The 19962-nt window shown below is 40.8% G+C and overlaps 2 protein-coding genes across 4 annotated transcripts; one reads left to right on the top strand and one right to left on the bottom strand.

Moving 5' to 3' along the window:
- The first annotated feature begins 141 nt into the window (after positions 1-141).
- On the top strand, positions 142-9431 carry gsg1 (germ cell associated 1). 2 transcript variants are annotated; one of them, XM_086055030.1, is made up of 6 exons: positions 142-1907; positions 3953-4252; positions 6142-6189; positions 6265-6429; positions 6523-6634; positions 8363-9431. In XM_086055030.1, exons 2-6 carry the CDS (start codon positions 3955-3957, stop codon positions 8811-8813), a joined length of 1074 nt encoding a protein of 357 aa, XP_085911156.1. In that variant the 5' UTR covers positions 142-1907; positions 3953-3954; the 3' UTR covers positions 8814-9431. The 2 variants fall into 2 exon arrangements, with proteins under 2 accessions (XP_085911156.1, XP_085911157.1); XM_086055031.1 differs by lacking the exon at positions 6142-6189.
- A 1235-nt stretch (positions 9432-10666) lies between these two features.
- emp1b (epithelial membrane protein 1b) lies at positions 10667-15994 on the bottom strand. Of its 2 annotated transcripts, none has more exons than XM_086055033.1 (5): positions 15855-15994; positions 14389-14476; positions 12445-12553; positions 11858-11998; positions 10667-11757 (listed from the first exon to the last, which is right to left on the bottom strand). In XM_086055033.1, the coding sequence occupies exons 2-5, from the start codon at positions 14464-14466 to the stop codon at positions 11597-11599; spliced, it is 489 nt and encodes a 162-aa protein (XP_085911159.1). In that variant the 5' UTR covers positions 14467-14476; positions 15855-15994; the 3' UTR covers positions 10667-11596. The 2 variants fall into 2 exon arrangements, with proteins under 2 accessions (XP_085911159.1, XP_085911160.1); XM_086055034.1 differs by having other exon boundaries at positions 15851-15930.
- Positions 15995-19962: the final 3968 nt, after the last annotated feature.

Genomic DNA, 19962 nt, shown 5'->3' with positions numbered 1-19962 from the left:
AACATATTTTATTCTACTCTGGGGAATATCCATGCACAATTGATTAATTGTTATTTTTAAATATTTCTAAAGGGGTGGAAGAATCTCTGAATGTCCTGAGCTTCTGTTTCCGTGCCAGTGTTGTATTTAGCCGAACAATGCCCGCCGGTCTTCGTGGTTGTATCTTAACTTCCCATAGCTTTGTTCATCAAAACACTAAGTCATTGTCACTGATTCAACAGCGCCCCTGCAGGTTGCAGCTGAGTAGTGCACGCCATTTTGCTTCAATTGCTTCAAAACACAATGAATCAACAGGCAATTCCTAATGATTAATAAACTAATAAATAGATTATACCACCCCTTACAAAAATTATTTGTTTCCTTTTTTTTCCTTTGGTTTATTCTCCTGTTCACTTTCACTCATCAGCTTTAGCTCATGCCTTTTCACCTCACATTATAATATGACATGCACATTTTTATATTTACAGCTAGAGTTGCCTTAACTTAAAAAGATAGTTAGATTAAATACAATTCTAAACAATCAAGTAAATCAATAGACAAGCCAGGTCCCCCATCAGTTTATCTTTATTTTTTGGGGGGGGCTGGGTTTTTGACAGTGTAGTGCTTACTCAAATGATTGAAAATTGTATAATTAAGGCATTCTTTTTGGCTGCTGATGGTTAAGTACAGTCATTTTCAACTGCCGGTTCTGCAAATCAAAAGAGGGTCATGCACTCATTATGGGTGGGCCGTTGGACTTCTAGCAAAAAATTGCATGTATTTGCATTTTATGTTGTGGCACAGAGGCATACAGAATTTCCATATCGTGCGTGTTCAGTAAGGGACATGAAGTGTACATGGTTCCCTAAACATTTGTGATTCAGCTATTCACAGATAAAAAAAAAAAGGGAACATCCCCTGTTTTGTTTTTAGAATGGGTTAAAAAAAAGTTGCTGAAAACTCCTATTCGCTGTTTGACTCTAAGAGTATTGCCTTTCTTTCTTCTCTTGCTGCTTTGGAACTACAAGTATTTCCAAGTGAGTTGAGGATCCTCATGTTGCGCTTTGCCACCATCTTGCGGTATCTATGGTGATTGTAAACCTTTTGTAGCACACTGTTTCCTGCAAATAGCGGCGGAACACAGTACAGTACTTAGCCTAACGCTCTTGCCACTTGTAAACAAATACAGCGAAGCTCAGCCTCTAGCACGCACCGTGGCTAGTGAAGTCAAACTGGCATTTTAAAGCGATATTTAGGAACTGAATGGAATTTTCTTTCTTTTTTCTGCCTTTACTTAAAAACACTGAGTTTGAGAATGTGTCATAGTCATATCCTCTACAATGAAAGAATGTATATAAGAATGCAAGCTACTACTACGTGAGGCCACTGTGGTTATAAGTTGCTTTTCAAAGTGACTGATGCGCAATCATGTGCTTAAAAACAACATCAATCTTTTGGGTGGAATGAGTGCAGTTGTCAAATAAGTCGTCCTTGGGGCTTTCCCTTGGTGTCACCACCTCTCAGACTCTTAACACAGTAGTAATCAGGGGAGATGATGGCAGTGAAAAGCAATGTTCATATAATACTCTGTATTTAACATGTTTTCATCATGTCAAGGTCATGCTGATGTTCAGATCAAAACAGGGGAAGGAGACCACGCAGGGGACAGGAGGTGGCGGCAGTGATGGAGGGGAGAGAAGATGAATGGAAAATGAGTTGCGGAGCCAAAATGAAAACAGATGGAAAGGAGTTGTGTGTTTTGGATTAATATGGATTAAAGAAGAGGAGTGTGTGTATGTAATATGCACACAGTTGTGTCTGACTGCTGGCTTCCTCATTTGGCACTCCTCCTCCTATGTGATGAAGAGGGAGAGCAGACTGGAAGTGGAGTAGGGATGACAAACTAACCCCTGGCGATGCTGCAGGAGGTGAGTGCGTTTTTCTTATTTTTGAAACTTGTTTGTTTATGTACGTTATGTCAAATTAAAACCGGGTGAGTACTGGGCATTTTCTCTTCTGCTTTACTTCTAAATGATCCCTAATTACAATAGGTTTGCTATTTTTCTGTTGTACTTTTTCCACTTTGTGAAAGCCTTTAAATTGTGTAAAAGCCTGTGCCTTTTGCGGAAAATCAAATTAGTTATTGTAAGTATGGAGCTTTTTTGTTTTTTTATAACTTGGAAACGAACCGTACACTATATTTTTAATGCCACACCAAACTCACCTAAATTGGACCTTGCTTTTGTACTCTGTGAAAGTCATGCTATAACAGAAAGGGCCTTTCTCAAAAGTCCAAACACATAACTGAAGGGAAGGTATTGATTGTTTCAAAAAGGGGGTATTTCATTGACAAATTATCATCTTTCACACATTCAGCTGCTGCTCTCCGGAGTAATGAAGTTTACTGTCAAACTAACCAATGGAAGAGAATTACAAGTTGGTTATTCAAAACAATCGCATAGCTTTGCTTTAGATAATGCAATAACTTTTAGCATAATGCTTTCAAACTATGCAAAATGCCATGTATAGGCTAAGCAATAGCATCTGTGTTGCAGTGTTTGAAACCTTTAAGCAACTGATATTTGAACAAAAAAGGTGGAGCAACACATGCGGAAAAATAATATAACCAGGCATACACATAAAAATGTTGGCGTGGTTCTTGAGCACCAGAGGTGTTTTTTTGGTGCTCACTTCCCCCCCAACAACTGCATGGATGAACTTGACGACTTTCCTAATTACAACAACAAATACCAGGGCAGTTTATTAAAACAATACAATTTACTGTTTTGTAAAAGACATGAAATTCATATTTAACACAATTGAGTTATATGGGCCGTTTGAAAAATTTATTGCAGTATGGGTAGCCGTCCTATGTCCACTCTTTTTTTGCACCATGTCCCGCTTTTATGTGAAGTCATACTTTGACGGTCTGTCGCAGCGACACAGAGATAAACGTCTGTGGTCCGTCTCACGGCGAATGTAGCGTTAAGAAGAGTCAGTTTAATCAGGCCGGCCGGCACAACAGTTGTCCATAGGCTACTTTGCAAACGTGCCGTGAGGGTTAACTTAAATAAGAAAATAAAAACCAAACAAGCAGGGGCGTTACCAGAGGGGGGTAGGGGGGTCCGTGCCCACCCATGGGTACACTCTGCCCACCCAAAGAAAACTGGATGTAGTTCTGATGAATGGGAAATAAAAAATCTAAATCAAATCAACTTTTATTTTGGTGTAGCTGAAATCATAACAACAGTAATCTCAATTAAAGTGGAAGTCAACGCAAACATTTTTTTCTTCAAGAATATGTTCTATGCAAGCCCACTAGTTGAAACAGGGCATTCTGATAAATATTGCGTTTGTGGAATAAGTGTTAATCCACAAGATTTTAGCCATCTCCGGGGCGGCCATTTTGTCTTCTGTCGACCGAAAATGACATCACAACTGCTCACACCGACCAATCACGGCTTGGATCCAGAAAAGAGGTCAGCCGTGATTGGTCGTTGTGAGCAGTTGTGATGTCATTTTCAGTCGGCAGAAGACAAAATGGCCGCCCTCCGAGATGGCTAAAAATGAGTGCATTTTGCTGCTTAATTTATATTCCACAAACGCAAAATTAATCAGAATGCTGTGTTTCAAGTAGTGGGCCTGTTGGGAACATATTCTTGAACAAAATATGTTTGGATTGACTTCCGCTTTAAGGAGAAAACATAACACATTTTAAGGTGCAGTAGCCCTACGCTGGATTTCGACCTACTTGAGCATTGTAGCACTTTTTTGCTGGTAACACCACTGTAAACAAGTAATACTAGGTAATCAATGCCTTACTTAACTTTAATTTTGAAGTTGGCCCTCTGAAGCAATCGTTGTGGTGGCTGACTTGACTTTGAATTGAGGCCGATTTTCAGGCCTTGATTTTCATCTTTTTACTGCCGAACTCTTGTCTCCACGTCTAATCACCAGTGTCTCCTTCACCCAGGCATGATGGCATTCCTTCAGCAAATGCGCACCCCCACGCTCTCCTTCATCCAGACTGTCGTGTCTCTCTGCCTGGCTGCCATGGCGCTCACGTCCTCCTATTGGTGTGTGGGTAAACAGAAGGTACCCAAGCCTCTGTGTTCACCCACCAAGCATAGCAAATGTATCCCAGTTCCCGGCTTGTCCAACTCGTCCAGCATCCAGTTCTCCTGGGAGACGGGGGACGACCGCTTCGTCTTCCCCATCTTTCACACGGGCCTGTTTGTCACTTGCGAGGAGAACATCTACACGGATGCGTGGGGTGAGTGCTCAAAACACAACGCACGACTCAAACAATGAAAGATGGCGAGAACATTTAAATGAAGACACAGTCACAACATTAGGAACGCTTACGTAATCGAATTTTAATCAGTGCTAATAGTGCTCCAACACCAGCCATTTTGCTCCTTTTTTTCCAAGCCACCTGTGTCCAAACTATGGCCTGGGGGACATTTGCGGGCCGCCATCCATTTTTCAGCGTCCCTGTTTTTAAAATGGTCAGCTTACTACAGTTTGCTCTTGTTTCGGTTCTGGGCGTCAAGATGAGATTCGGCTGCTGTTCAGTGCAGGGTTGGATCTAGCCTAGTGGGATTATAACCTTTAACAGAAATTATGATATGTTGCATTTTATCAAGTTAACCTGAAAATAAATAATATATGAAAGAAATCGTTCCGAGAGAAGACGGAGAAAGACCGCCGCTGAAACATGTCAGGTAAATGACCACCTAAAAAATTGTCTGAGAGAAAAGAACCAATGATTTTAATTATAATTAAGAGACAAAATGAACTTTATTCAGTCATAAACAATATATGATTGATTGAGTGAATGATTGATTTTAGCATGTTTAATAAATTAAATTGACGAATTTGAAGTTGGCCCTTGCGTTCTTCCATTTTCCTGTGTGTGGCCCTCAAACGGTTTGGACACCCCTGCCCGAAGCCCATTTTTCCCCCTTCATTCATCAATATTTGAAAAAAAAAAAGAAGAAGAAATTATTTTAATGAAATTATATTTAATTTATTCCCAAAGGTCTATTCTATCCATTTGTAGAATTTATCTTGGCTGTACTGCTTCAAGTATGTGGGCATTCGTTTTTTCTTTTTTTGTCCAATTAGATTTCAGTCCCTATATGAGAGCCCATGTCAATCTCACCTGCCCAGGTCATTCAAAGTCAGTAGTGCTAGCTGATGTAAATTCAATTACACTGTATTCACAATGGGACTGTTCATTTAAGCAATCAATTTTCAGATTTGCTAGCTGGCCCACAATAAATGGCAGCAGTCTGTCATCTGATTGCTTAGTCAGGGCAAAACTTGTTACAGCCAGGTTTGAATCGCAACATTCCATCTGTAGTGATCTGAGCACATGAGTTGTGATGTATTTTTGTTTATGGATTATCCATCGATTGATTAGATAATCAAAACATATTTTCAATGAATAATTCAATAAAAAAGTCTGCATTATTATTTTGTAAAGGCAGAATTTCAGATACAACTTTTGCATTGAATTGAGCATATGCATCTGGAATTCAAACGAGTGACCTTTACATATTACACAAAACTGTTATAGTTAGCAATCTGCGCCATAGTCGTGGGATTTACACTGGAATTAATGTGAGAGCAAAGAGGAAGTGAAGACAACAAATTGGGTCATAGAGGGAGTGGAAATCCAAGGTGATAATAAGGACTGAGCTGCCGCTCTGTGTTAGTTGGAATTTGTGTGGGTCAATGTCTCTGTGCGTCAGCATGTGTGTGTGCTCATCCTAAAGGGGATTATCGTAAATGTGTGCTCTGCTTGTGGAGATTTAGTCTTCAGCTGTATGGCTCAATCATGGATCAGAAATCCGGATGGCAAAAAGTCCATAGAATACACAAACACGGGCTGAATATCATCTCATTATCATTATTATTATTATTATTATTATTATTATTATTATTATTATTATTATTGGATGATTGAGGCCGGTTCTTTTGATGTTGCTGCAGAAGCATGCATTTTGCCTGCAAAAACAAGAGACTAACGGGAATAACCCGTACCAAATAAAAAAAACTTCAGGAGCATATTTTCCAAAATAATTTATTTCAACTTCCAAATTGTATGACTTCACGGGTTGCCACTGTACTGTGAAACGTTTATCATTTCTGTTCCAGAGGAGAAATGTCGAGTGTTCTACACTTTGACTCCAAGTTCTGAAAAAGGTGACTTGCATCACTTCCTCTGGTAAATTCTTTCTGATGCTTTGTCATTCTCTCATGTTGTGTCTTGCCTCTCAGCCATGATGTGGCTTTCGCTGTCCTTGGAGGTCATGTACGTGGGTCTGCTGTTCATCAGCTGCATCCTGCTGTCTGTGCAGTTGTGCATCAGGGCCTGGTTCCCCTCCACACAGCGCTGGGGCCAGCTGCTCAACGCCTTTGCTTCTGTCTTCACAGTCTTGGCAGGTGCAGAATCGCTTTATGCACCAAAGCCTGCGATATTCTGTGGCATTTTGATTTTTTTTTTTTTTTTCTCTCTCTCTGCTTGGCCCTCGCCAGGTCTGCTTGGAATGGTGGGTCACATGATGTTCATGCAGGTGTTTCAGACTACAGTGTCCATGGGCCCAGAGGACTTCAAGCCTCACAGTTATGGCTATTCTTGGGCATTTTAGTGAGTCCATTACACATGCTGCGCACACAAATAACTCACAAGGATGGCAAACCGCTCAAAGTAGTTACACATACTTTTGGCACGCATGGGCACGAATAATTCCAAGCATGGGGGGGGCGTTTTGGAAAAAATGTCTCTTTACTTCTGCAACACACAGCACATCAGCGACAGTTACAGCGAGACGTGACGCAATGAGCTGCACTCTGTCTACTGACTTCCGGGTCAAAAGGACCCCGTAGCTGTCTCAAGCGTCTTAATTAACTTAACAAATCTTATTTAGTTAGCCACTGATTAAATACTGTCATACTTGCGCATAAAAGATGTTGAAAATTATTGCACTAAAATAATCATTTAAAAAATTATATACATGGGTGAGGAGCATGGATGTTATCAACTTATGTACCCAACATTGTCCAACAACAACTATCATGGGCCCCCACATACTGTAAACCGATTTTCAACATTTCAACAGATTTTTTAAATAGGAGAGACCCTACACATTCGACAGATTTAAAAAAAAAAAAAATAATAATAATGTTTTTACTCCTACTTCAGATACGAGCGCTGAATGGTGGCTGTGACCTCATCTCAACTCACTTTTGATAGCAGCACTTTGGCAAATAGTGACAAATTCTTCAAAAAGAGGCTTCAAGCTATTCAATGCCACTACCACGAGTTGTGTATTTTGAAAACAACATTGGTTTGCCTTAGGGAAAGTCTGTTTAACTTAATGCTAACAAACAAAAGACCAAAAGACAAAAGACCATTCACATACTGATGGTTCACAGCACAAATGGTGGAGCAACACATTTAGACCGTTCATATAACAATACTTACAGGCATGTATTGTTTATCATCTACCATGATAAACATTACAGTATCTTATTCAGTCACTTTCAGTATTGGTAGAAAAAGAAGTCTATTCTTCTTTTGTGTTAGCACGACTTAAGGTTTTATACTGCCTCCTGGTGGCTAAGGCAGGCACACCTGAAGGCACGGCAAAATAAATTGTATTGCAGCGTTAAATGACACACAAACCGTGTAATTTTTGGAATTCAATTTAATTGTTATTTCTCTCTATCTGTTCAATATTATGTTCTTTCCTTATTAAAAAAAAACAACAAAAAAAACACAAATACAGTTGTATTTTGCACTGTATACTTTACAAACATTGTGAGAAGTACTGTATCATAGATCATACCACTTTTTGGCAGCCTTCCCTTGATATATCACTCATAATGGAATGGTATGACAAGTATGCGTCCATGTGGCTGTTTATTACAAGAGGAAAATAAGATTTAGAGGCAAAGGCATTTGTTTTCCAACCCATTCTTGTGTCGAGTGAATCAAGACTGCAAACTTTCTTGCTCCACTCCAACAAGCATTTCACTATTGTTGATATTCAAACAGAAGGTTGCCAAACAGTGTGCAGTACAAATGAGTTCTTGTCAAACCAGAACACAGATCACAGTTTTATTTTGTATCACACTCAAAATTGTGCGTGCTGATAAAAATAAGATTCCACCCTTGGCCAAAAAATGTCTTTCTGTGAAGTTATGACTCAATATAGTTAGAATCACAGTAATAATTGCTGCCCATTCATACTGTAAGCACTCAAGATTCATAACTGCTAGGTAAAATATTGACTTTCCATGACACCTTTGACCTCAACTGAAAGTGCTGGATGTTTTCACTCGTTAACATCTTCCCTGTATGTCTGCCCTTCAGTGTGGCCTGGATTGCCTTCACCGTCTGCATGGCAGCTGGCGTCTCCACCCTGAACAATTACACGAAGAAGGTCCTGATGGTGGGAGCCCGACTTAACTCCAGCCTCAACCCCTTCAACTTTGTGGGGCTTCTGCCCCCGGCACCTTATTTCTCTGCACCGAACTCTGGCGTCGCCCACGCTTTTCACCAATCCCACGCGCCAATCTCCCATTTGTCCCCTTACTACGAGCAGCCATCAACTAAGTCGCCCCGCTCCATTCCTCTACCCCACTCGGTGTCCTTCCCTCCTCCATCCTCCCACCTTGCGTCCGCGTCCCCTTTGCACCGCTTGTCCCTCCCATCTCCATCTCACTCACTAAGATCGCCCGCTGTTGTCCATGAACTCCTGAAAGGTCGCCAGGAGAACATGGTCCCCCTTTACACGCCACGGGAATATTACAGCCCTCTTTGAACTCTTAATGTGCAGTTCATTTGGTCAGGTGTGAACACAGTCATAGAACTCATGTGCGGACCAAATCAACCAGTGGTCCTATTTTGGTTCCAGACAAACTTTGGTGCGCTTCACTTGTCGTGATCCAACCAATCTCTGCACTGCACTGTACTGTAGCTTGTTAGACTATCCATCCATTCATTTTTTAATACTGTTTATACTGTTGAGGGTCACTGTAAGCTAGAGTCTATCCCAACTGACTTTGGGGGATATAGGCAGAACACACCCTGGACTGGTTGGCAGGTTATTAAAGTTAAAGTAAACTAACAAAATAAGTAAAACTAAAATTGAAAAAAAAACAGTTTCATGGTGTATGGAACTTTTTTTGAAGATGACACCATTGCTGATTAAGCTTCAGTATTTTATCGTTTGTATTTGGTGTCTATCCACTACATACACAAGCACTCTCCTATTTTCTGTAATGAGTGTGACTGTTATAGTGATATACGTACAATGGTTATAGTAATTACTACTCGCCTACAAATTAGCAGGCCCATTGTCTCCCATTATGAATGCTTAACAAATTATTTTGCTTTTCTGTCGCAGAAAATAAACAATAATGACCTCTTCGGAAGACTCCATCTTTTTCCTCACTGATTGTTGTACAGTACGATGTTGTTGAATCACACTTGGCGGAGTGGCTGGAGGGGGGTCTCGGAATGGGCTTGTCATATTGAAGCAACAGTTCGCTTGTATGTCCGCTGATAGTGTAGTGGTACACACGCCTGAGTTGTGTGCGGGCAGCGTGGGATCGATTCCCGCTCAGTGACAGTGTCTATGTGTGCCCTGTGACTGGCTGGCGACCAGTTCGGGGTGTAGTCTGCCTTCGCCCATTGACGGCTGGGATAGGCTCCAGCAACTCCCCGCGACCCTATATAGGATAAGCGGTTTGGAAGATGACATGACAGTTCGCTTGTTGTAATGCTCCACCATTCCATTCTACTGCAGAACTTACTCACTCACCTGCTTTAACGAATACTCCAGAAATAGTCAAAACGAGAGTGCTAATTAAAAAAAAAAAACTAATTGAAACATTTTATGTTTTTATAATTAACTATAATTATATAAAAAATGTCCTGCCTTTTCATCTTTGTCAGTTAATTTCATACATGAGCTTATGGGGTTTATTTATTTTGGAATAATATGCTGTACAGAAGAAAGAAGGTTGAACAGTTACTTGGGAATTGTAGTTTACTTTATTACAGGATACCTGGTGACTTTTTTTTTTTTTAATCTTGCATTCCTCAAATACGCCATGTATTGAATAAAATACTAAAACTAATACTAAAACTATTTAAAACTAAAAACGTTTTTTTTTTAATAAAACTAAGAAAAGTGAAAAATACCAAACTATTATAACACTGGTCGGCAGTCAATCATTCACACTAACATTCGCAGCATCATTGAGCTGGAACGGGACCCGTGGTGCGTGCACCAAGTGTACTACTACACTATCAATGACCCATTGTCAGACTACTATCAAATTAAAGACAAGTTGATCCATGTTTTTTTTTTTTTTAATTTTTTTGGGATTCTCTGCTTAAGCCTTATCTTTAATGCAAATTGACTCATTTTGGATTTAAAAAAAAATTTTTTTAATGAAAGGCGGCCTAACCAGATGGGAAATTGACCGAGTTTACAAGCCCATTAACCGAAAACACACAGCTGTGAAAGCATTTCATATCCACTTGGGTGCAATGGAAGTACTGTTGATGACAGGATGCAGCTACCCAAAAGATGACTCAAGAAAGTTTGGTACCATAATGTTGTGCGGGATAATTGCCTATTAGAACAAAACCCTCAAATTACAATAATTGGTTGGAAATCTATTTTTATTATAGTAAAAATAATTGTCATTGGCATCCATGGTGAGAAACAACAAAACAGAACAGCATTAGATATACAAAGCATAACAGGAAACATATTTACATTGGCTATGTAATGGCAGTTTTATGTGTCAATTCCTATGTCAGCAATGACATTTGGAAGTCAGTGAAGGTCTACATTTTAAGAACATTGATTCAAATGTTATTACCGTAGCAAAATGCTAACATTTGATAGTTTCTTCGAGCACTAAATCAAAAAATTTCAGTTTGAAGGGACTTATATGATTGAAAGGTTGGTATCTTAAAAAATATGACTGTTACACTCTTTCTAATATTAAATAATTCCTAAACAAGCACAAGGTTCAGACATCCATCCATCCGTTTGCAGAAGCGCTTATCCTCACGCATTGTTTAAAACATATTGGCATTGCATAGTCCTGTCATTGAGTTATCCTTAAATCTACAACATGCCATTTTGGACTGATGCCATCATGTCGGCAGCACCAGAATTATCTTTAGTAACACTTGACACAAAGCAAGACCATAGAAAATATATCAATTGAAGTTGATAAACTTACAATAAAATAATGGGGGGAAAAAAAACTTAAAAAATAATAGACTCACCCCTTTTCTTTAGTTTAAAAGTACGTACAAAGAAGATCACAGATTTTACTTTTCAAAACCTTTTTTGTTGCTGAAAATAATGATGGATCTTACTCTCTTTTAGCATCATATGCATATTTAGGCCAAACATAATATTCCACTCCAAAACAACTCAAATTGGTTGTGCCTCTATTTTACTGCCATTGTGGAATGTTACCATCTGCTTTTGCTCAGTAACTAAAGATCAGTTTTTTGCTAAAAGAATAAACCCAGACGAACAGTTTTGGTTGGATGGTGTTATTTCTAGTATTATTCTCAAGCAGTCTTCTTGCGTAGCACAAAGTAAGTGATGGCAGAGATAAATGTGAGCGCAAAGGAGATCCATGCAAGGATGTAGCAGTGACCATAAGACCCGACACTCTCATCGAGATGGAAGCGGTCTGTGTAGATGGAGGCTGCGATCATGATGCTGAGACCTGAGGGGGAGGAGGTGACGGACAAGCGATTCAGTTGTTGGCGAAAAGGTGCTCTTGCGCGACAAAAAAGGTAGCGATCAGAGAACAGACTCCGACTTACAGGCGAGGGCTTGGAAAATCCCAGAGATGGTGAACCTCTGTCCTTTGTTCAAAGTGAAGAGCTGAGCTACAAACACAAAGATTCCCAGGATGGAGAATATACATGCAAGCACTGAGCTGGCTTGCACTGCCTGGAGGTAGTCTGCAGGGGGAGTCAAAGGGCAATGCCATGAAAAGGTGCAACATACTGCTTAGGTAGAACAACACTACTCCCAGCATTAGGATACTAAACAGTAGCATTGCCACAATAAATCCCAAATCGTGTTGAATCCATGTCGAAAGATGACGTAAGAATAAATATGTACAGCAGTGGGCTTAAATATTACAAATATCAGTCAAACTACAAACGCAGGGCAAATGTCTGATTTGGATGGAAATGAAATTCATCTGACAAAATATCTGCTGAAATCAAATGAGGTCGAAACATTTGACGCCGCCGCCGCGTACTTTTAACAGACCTGCGAGCTGATTTGCACACATGGGCTGAGCCAGGACTCAGAAGTAGCGTGCGGTGTGTGCATACGAACAGGTTTTCCCACTGACTAATGGTGATGTGTGTGTGTGTGTGTATGCGTGTGTGTGTCTTACCCTGTGGGTAGTGTGAGCCTGTTGGAAGGTCAGTGTAGTTCCACTGTCCATTCATGTATATCCACCGCGCCCACACATCAGTGGATAGGGTTTCAGTCACCCACCAAGCCTGAGGAAGATTGTAGAGATTATTTGATTGTTTGTCTCATATAAAAGTAGCGCTAAAAAAGTCAAATGTAAAAGTCACTTTTATTCGCTCCGTGACCGAGTTGTGACTCAATTTACTGCTCAAATCAATATTCCCCATTGAAATGAATTGAAATGGCGTTAATCCGTTTCAGCCTGCACTAAAGAAAAACATCTTGTGTGTTTGGATGTGTGTTTGGTCAAGGAAATAAGAAAAATGCACTGTATCAAGTGTTTATTCATTGTAATATTTTTTTTGTTAATTTTGTGTTCTATTGTAGAATTTAATCTGTAACTTCTCAGTTTTTTCTTGGTTTGTTTTTTGTCAATCGTAGTATGATATGTGTGCCTTTAAATGGGAAGTCAACCCCCCACGTTTTTTTTTTCAAGAATATGTTCTATACAGGCCCTCTAGTTGAAACACGTCATTCTGGTTAATATTGCGTTTGTGGAATATGCAATAAGCAGCACAATCCACCCATTTTTTTTCCCATCACATTTTGTCACTTCCGTCAACTGAAAAATGACATCACAGTTGCTCAGGGCTCATGTGACGACCAATCATAGCTCAGTTTCAGACAACAGGTGAACCGTGATTGGTCTTACCTGAGCACTGAGCAGTTGTGATGTCATTTTCAGTCGACCAAAGTGACAAAATGGCCGCCCCCTGAAATGGCTGAAAACGGGTGGAATTTGCTGCTTAACTCATATTCCAAAACACAATATTAACCAGAATGCTCCATTTAGACTAGTTAAGGCACATAGAACCTATTATTGCAAATAATTTTAGGGGTTGACTTTCCCTTTAAGTCACTTGGCCTGGTGAGTGATGTCAGGAACTTGGCCGGTTAGTCTGCGTGAGTTTCTGGGTGTGGTTTTGGCCTTCAATAGCTCTTTGCTGGCGTTTTAATTTTGTATGTGCGTCTTTGACTTATTGTCCATTTTAGTAAACGTCTGTTCTTTCTGTCACAGTTGCTTGTTGCTGTAATACTAGTGTAGCTCAAATTAGTGGAGACAAATTATCTACTTTGCCAATTAAGATGATTCTGATTCCAACAGCCAATTGGCACCTGTGGCCTTCCATCTTTTCACTTCACTTGAGAGGCAGTGTATCCGAAGCTCACTTGTAACTAAAATGTTGGCTAACAGTTATGCCTCGCTCTAACCGCAACACAAAACAACAACAAACAAAAAAAAAAAACAGCAAGCTATGTCTCGTAACTTGAAAAACTCGTAAGATGGGACACTGGTAAGTCGAGGTAGCGCTTCTAGTCAAATGAACAAATTCATGCATACAGTGTTGAATTTCATTCTTCATGTCAAAAATGTGCATGATGAAGCGTTTCCTCCTCATGTTCTGACATGTTTGGAATCAAAAATCAGAGTGCGGGATGTGTCGCTCGGTGTGGCATTCCACAAGTCTCCCTGTGGCATGCAGCGCTCACTACAACGTCACATTGTTGTGCGTGAATGACGAGTATGTGCAGGCACACAGTCTCCCTCAAGCGTCGGCTGCAATTTAGAAGCAATAACAGAGGAAGACATCCACGTGCTTCATCCATCTCTCATCGCGATATGTCAACTACACTCCCACCCCCTCCTCAAGCGCCGCTAAAGAGTAAGACAATGGGCTGCAGCTTGAGCGAAAATGAAGACTTGGAGTCATGAAAGCGTTGCCAATCAATCACTCGTCAGGGCGTCTTTTTGCTGTCACCAAAACATACCACTGCAGACATGCAGCTCAGTTATTTTCAAGTCTGCTGTGGTATGGCATGCCTTTACGTCTTACGGCTATGAGGAAGCCGCCGGAACACTTACATTGTCGATGGTAGCCACCAGGAGTAGGATGATGCCGATAATGTGCAGGGCAAAGATGGCGGCGAGGAGAATCAGCATGATGGCGGTGCTGTGTGAGTCAAGGACAGAGAAGCTGGTGAAAAGTTGCTGTGCTGCTTTTCGTTCATGTGACAGGGCATACTTTTTAAAATGAATATGCAACCAAACATGAAAACTTTCAAAGTCAAATTTGGCTGCTGGATGTCAGCTCCAGGACACAAACACACACACCCATCTTCATAAACACACATGAGAGGCGAGCAAGGCCAAGTGTCTGGCTCACACTCATCTGTTTGGTTTTGCTAACTTCTAATTACTTTGAGTTATTGCCAAAGCATGAGTGTTGCCATTTATTTGTGAGGACCGAATACAACAAACGAAATCTTGACTATGCTTGGGGAAACTTTGCGTGTGTGAAGGAGGGAAGCTCATGGCGGGAAGATGAGTTTGGACTTGCCTGCTGACGCCTGCAAGAAACCTGCCACTCCTTAAAATAACTGTAAGGAATATTCCCCCGCGTGACTGGGCCTAAACTTATCCCTCCTCTAGTTTGAATTTTGGCACATAAATATGCACTTCCAAAGCGCAAAACCACACTGGAACAGTTCAAATACATTCACGGTGTATTGTAATGGCTCTCAGTGTAAAGATGTGGCCACTCCCTGAGCGAGTACTTTAATTAAATATTCAATTTGCATTTAGTTTTTTTTTCCCCATAAATTCATATGACGGTTATATTTTTGACAGTGGCCGGACTGGGTGTGAACTAAGAGTCACATCTGGAATGTGCCGCTTCTCTCCACAGTAAAAAGGAGTGGTCAAGGGTTGGGCCAAGTCCCTCTGCCTCACGCACGCACGCACACACGCACGCACGCACGCACACACAGCCAAGAGCGCTCACGTAGATGCCGAAACACGTGGTCACGCCCGACATAAATGTTTTCCCAGCTTTTATCTGCCTTGCACTGCTACAGTACAGTGAAGTGAAAGATTGAGTTCCCAAATATTTGTGTTGTATAATCTCTGCCGGAGGTGATAGGAGTACAAATGCAAGACGTGCTTCGGTTCTTTTTTTCTCCGAGGGTAATATTTGAATGAACTACTGGAAAAGGATATAAAACACGAGCAACGCCAAGAAGTTGGAAACTTGATATGGTAAAGCACACGCGCACACACACTCATATTTCTTCTACACTTCCAACAAAAATACGTTATATTACATTACATTAAACCATTGCATTAAACCAAACATATCCAAAACCCTAACTGGCTATTTTATTGAACAGTTTTATAAAACATCCTAAATTGACATTATTTAAAAGACATAGCTGATAAAGAACAACTTGGTGAAAACAATCACACTCTCAAGTACTCATTACAACAAGCAACAATGAATCAAAGTTTTAATAATTGTTCACAGAGTTAGTAAATAGGAATCTTTAACTTACTGTTTGATGGCTGTCCGTCTCGAACTCTAATTTCAGACTCAGCCTGGCAAAGTACAAACATGAGAGACTACCAGTCCGCCTACTTTTGCCCCACCTTCCTTTTTCAAGTCCACACCCCTCTTGCCTCCAATGACTCAAAAAGCAACACTATTTCGCTGTCTCCAACCCACCCCAAGTTTCTACCCGTCCAGCTCGCACCCCCACTACTCCCCGCTGCTGGCCCAGCCCCTCTTCTTTCTGCCCCCAACACACACACACACACACACACACACGCACACGCACACACACGGGGACTCTTATACAACGTACTTTGGTGTCTCCTGACTTTGTCACTCAGCTGATGTTGAGTTTGTTCTGGGAGGGCAGCAGATGACTCACTGAGGTTTGCTGCGGGAACTCCCTAACAGTGGACGTTGATGTATGTTCACAGGTTACCATGGTGACAGACTGGTCAAATCATAATCACAAACTGTACGGACAAAAGTATCAGAAGAATCCATCATCACGCCTACAGAAGTTCTCCACGTTTGCATTTTAAATACATTATATACTGGAAAACGTATTACTACAAAATAGTGGGGTGTGTTTTGGGGAATTTTTTTGACCATCAATCCAGAAGGTCAGAGGCTAATAAAAACTACTACAAATTGTGTGTGTGTGTGTTGTACTGTTGTGGCCGCCGGCCGGTCTTTTTTATTTTATTTATTTATTTATTTTTTCATTTATTTACATTTCATTTTTTAATTGTAGTGTATAGTTGCTGTAGATGTAAACACTAGCGCAGAGAAACATAAGGTTCCAGTAGCATTTCTTCCCGATCAACACCCTTCTTTTCCTGCTTTTGTTTCAGAGGAAGGAGTTTCAGGAAGAAAGAATGTTGTTGGTTGCAATCGAGAAAGAGGTGGGGGGCAATTGAGTGCATGTCGCAGCTTGAGTGAGAAAGAAGGAGAGAAAAAAGAAGGGTGGGGAAGAGACGGGTGGAGTGAAGATATGGAAGCAAAGGTAGTGAGAACTGAAGGAGGCTGATTCACACTATTAATCAATTATTATTCCACATTGCTCATTTATAGCTTGTGGTATATGGTTTGAATGTTTCCAGTAAGTCAAAGTCATATGCCGCTCAACCACGTGGAGCGGCACCACATTCTTTTAGTAAAAGGGAAACTTTAACGGCCAAAGACTCTGAAATCATATCATGTTGCAAGAACACATAACATGTTTCTTCGTCTATGCTTTCCAACTGTAGTCAATTTCAAGAGGTAAATCATAAGTATTAATGTGGCTTTCATTGCGGTATGAATGTCAAGTCCTCACAGCAGAAAATACCAACCATGAAATAGGAAAGCATGATTTCAGAAAAACTGATTTTTAATAAAACAACCCAGAGAATCGAATTTGGTAAACAGTTTACACCGCTGACAAATTATTTTAGCCAGCTATAAACAGGTAAATGTGATTAGGTATGTGTTTAATTCAAAAAAGAAAAAAAAACACTAGTTGGACCTGCTTGTGCACTTTGGATACATGGAACTACTTAGAATAATTGCCAGTACAAGACTGATAGAGTTCACTATTCACTGAGCCTTGGTCTCATGTATAAGCTAGCAAGATGCTAATCATGAGCCAAGTTATTTAACAGCCAGGAAAGTGACTTTAAGAGTCACTGGTGGATAATCTGAAGGCAGGTCAAACGAGTGCATTCATTCTGGAGAATGAGGACAGGATCCTAGTCTAAGAGTAGGTAGGGGACGTGATAAGACCAGAGCTGAGGATGAGGCAGAATTTTCGGAAGGGCAATTGGCATCAGAGGATTCAGCTGCAGGTCACGTGAGGAAGGAATGCAAGGACCACAGGCCAATGACTGCATGGACAGTGGAGCGGAGGTAGTAAGAATTGTCAAAGATTGGGGTGCAGGGAGCTGTTATCTGGGGAATGGGCAGGTTAACTGGTAGAGTTTGGAAAGTTGGGACGGAAGGAATCTAAAAGGGAGGAGTTCAAGGCTAGGTGGAGGCATTGGAGAGATGTTCGAGGAGAAAATAATAACATAAGATAAAAGCAGAAAACGAAAATAACATTTACAAAAGCATCTATGTGATAAGGACCCAACAAATATGCAGTATCACTGAAACACTATTTAGGTGATAGTTGTATTAAGTTCATTTTGTTAAGTTCATTTTGGTTGATTCAGACAATCCAGATTTAGGTCATTTAATTACCTGACGTGTTTCGGCGCGTACTTCCGCCTTCATCAGAGTGTCACTGGTGTGGTTGTTGACGGGTCTTTATCAGCTGATGTTCCATGACTGACTATTTAACTGATACACAAGAGGGGGGTATGGAACCCTCCTGAAAGATTTTTTTTTCTAATTTACTGTACTTACTACAATTCCCTTGAAAGGGAAGTTAACCCCCCAAAACTCTTTGCAATAATATGTTCTATACACCTTCACTAGTCTAAACACGGCATTCTGATTAATATTGCATTTGTGGAATATGAGTTAAGCAGCAAAATCCACCTGTTTTAGCCATCTCAAGGGGCGGCCATTTTGTCACTTCTGTCGAGTGAAAATGACAAAACAGTTGCTCAGGGATTGGTTAACGACCAATCATGGCTCGGCTTCAGACAGAAGTGACAAAATGGCCGCCCCTGAGATGGCTAAAAACAGGTCATATTCCATAAACGCAATATTAACTAGAATGCCATGTTTCAACCTGTAGTGCTGTATAGAACGTATTATTGTAAAGATTTTTTGGGGGGGTTGATTTCCTCTTTAAGAGGGCGCTCAACTTTTGCTTTGCTTTATATTTGTGTTGCACACCAGATGCAGAACCAGATCACACACATGCATGCATGCGTGAAAGAAGTGTGCAAACAGTGCTCCACCTCAGAGCTGGCGCGGGTGGGGTTTGTGACTTGCTCAAGGGCATTTCGACAGCGCTCTGGAAGAATTACTAGCATTTTGTCCATAGTGGGACTTGAACCACAACCCTGCAGTTTAATAGCACAGCTCCTTACAGTTGAATAACTGCCACCACCGTTATTTGTTATATAGCATTTGATGCCTGGGCATTCACCTCCACCTTTTAATATCCGCTATCACGTCATAATTACAGAAACCATCCATACTGTACAAAAAAATAATACTCACCAGAAATGTTGATTATTAAAAATAGATTAATGTGTGATCGCTACAGACAGACAGTTTTGCTACTCAAAGTTGGCTGTAAAAAGTTTTGTTCTGATCACTCAGAGGATGGAAAAATGGCGATGTCATCGAAGGCCAGCTGGCTGGGGGATTGAAGCTGAAATCTGATTTGAGTTGGAAGTTGTGTTGGAAGTTACATCAGACAGAACTAATGATTCTGATGGCCCTGGGTTGATTAGTTTGACATGGCAGCACAGAGAGGCTAAAATCTAATTGAACCAAAAAAACGAAAGGAAAAAAACTACACATGTACATACTGAAAGCAGAGCAACCAAGAGAAATGATATGAAAGGAAACAAATAGACTGTTGGGACCAAATTAATACAATTTCATCAAATAAATATGAGAACTATTGTTGCAAACGTAGGTCAGCCCTACTGATAGTGTCTATTTAGGCCTTGCTAGCTTGTTTAAACAATCTGGCTAGCATGCCAGAGATCCCGGTTTCTACGTCATTACATTTAATTTGCACTGATATAGTATATAAATATGTTTTAATTCATTCACTGACATTGACGTATTTATTTGTCTTTTCCAGCCATTCAATCCATCCATCCATCCATCCATCCATTATCGATACCGCTTCTCCTCAGAAGGGTCGAGGGGGCATGCTGGAGCCTATCCCGGCTGTCTTTGGGCAGTGGGCGGGGGTCACCCTGAATTGGTTGCCAGCCAATCGCAGGGGCAAACAAACATCCGCACTCACAATCACACCTAGTGGCAATTTAGAGAGTCCAATCAACCTACCATGCATGTTTTTGGAATGTGGGAGGAAACCGGAGTACCCGGAGAAAACCCACGCAGGCACGGGGAGAACATGCAATCCCCACACAGGGAGGCCGGAGCCGGGATCGAACCCACGACCTCTGAACTGTGAGGCGGACGTGCTAACCAGTCGACCA

This window comes from Filicampus tigris, chromosome 16 (assembly GCF_054856515.1).
Source record: "Filicampus tigris isolate MCC_2025a chromosome 16, RoL_Ftig_1.0, whole genome shotgun sequence".
In the NCBI taxonomy this organism is placed as follows: domain Eukaryota; kingdom Metazoa; phylum Chordata; class Actinopteri; order Syngnathiformes; family Syngnathidae; genus Filicampus; species Filicampus tigris.
Note: the sequence above shows the minus strand (reverse complement) of the source record. Positions and strands in the feature narration are given on the sequence as shown.

What these genes read in the sequence shown, in the direction of transcription:
- emp1b (XM_086055034.1), bottom strand. Translation starts at nt 15,915, where the DNA reads ATGTTTGTACTTTGCCAGGCTGAGTCTGAAATTAGAGTTCGAGACGGA. An exon ending in GGACAGCCATCAAACAGTAA is followed by an intron (nt 14,477 to 15,850) that starts GTTAAAGATTCC and finishes TGACTCACACAG; the next exon opens with CACCGCCATCATGCTGATTC. An exon ending in TGGTGGCTACCATCGACAAT is followed by an intron (nt 12,554 to 14,388) that starts GTAAGTGTTCCG and finishes AATCTTCCTCAG; the next exon opens with GCTTGGTGGGTGACTGAAAC.
- gsg1 (XM_086055030.1), top strand. Translation starts at nt 3,955, where the DNA reads ATGATGGCATTCCTTCAGCAAATGCGCACCCCCACGCTCTCCTTCATC. An exon ending in GACTCCAAGTTCTGAAAAAG is followed by an intron (nt 6,190 to 6,264) that starts GTGACTTGCATC and finishes CTTGCCTCTCAG; the next exon opens with CCATGATGTGGCTTTCGCTG. An exon ending in GGCTATTCTTGGGCATTTTA is followed by an intron (nt 6,635 to 8,362) that starts GTGAGTCCATTA and finishes TCTGCCCTTCAG; the next exon opens with TGTGGCCTGGATTGCCTTCA.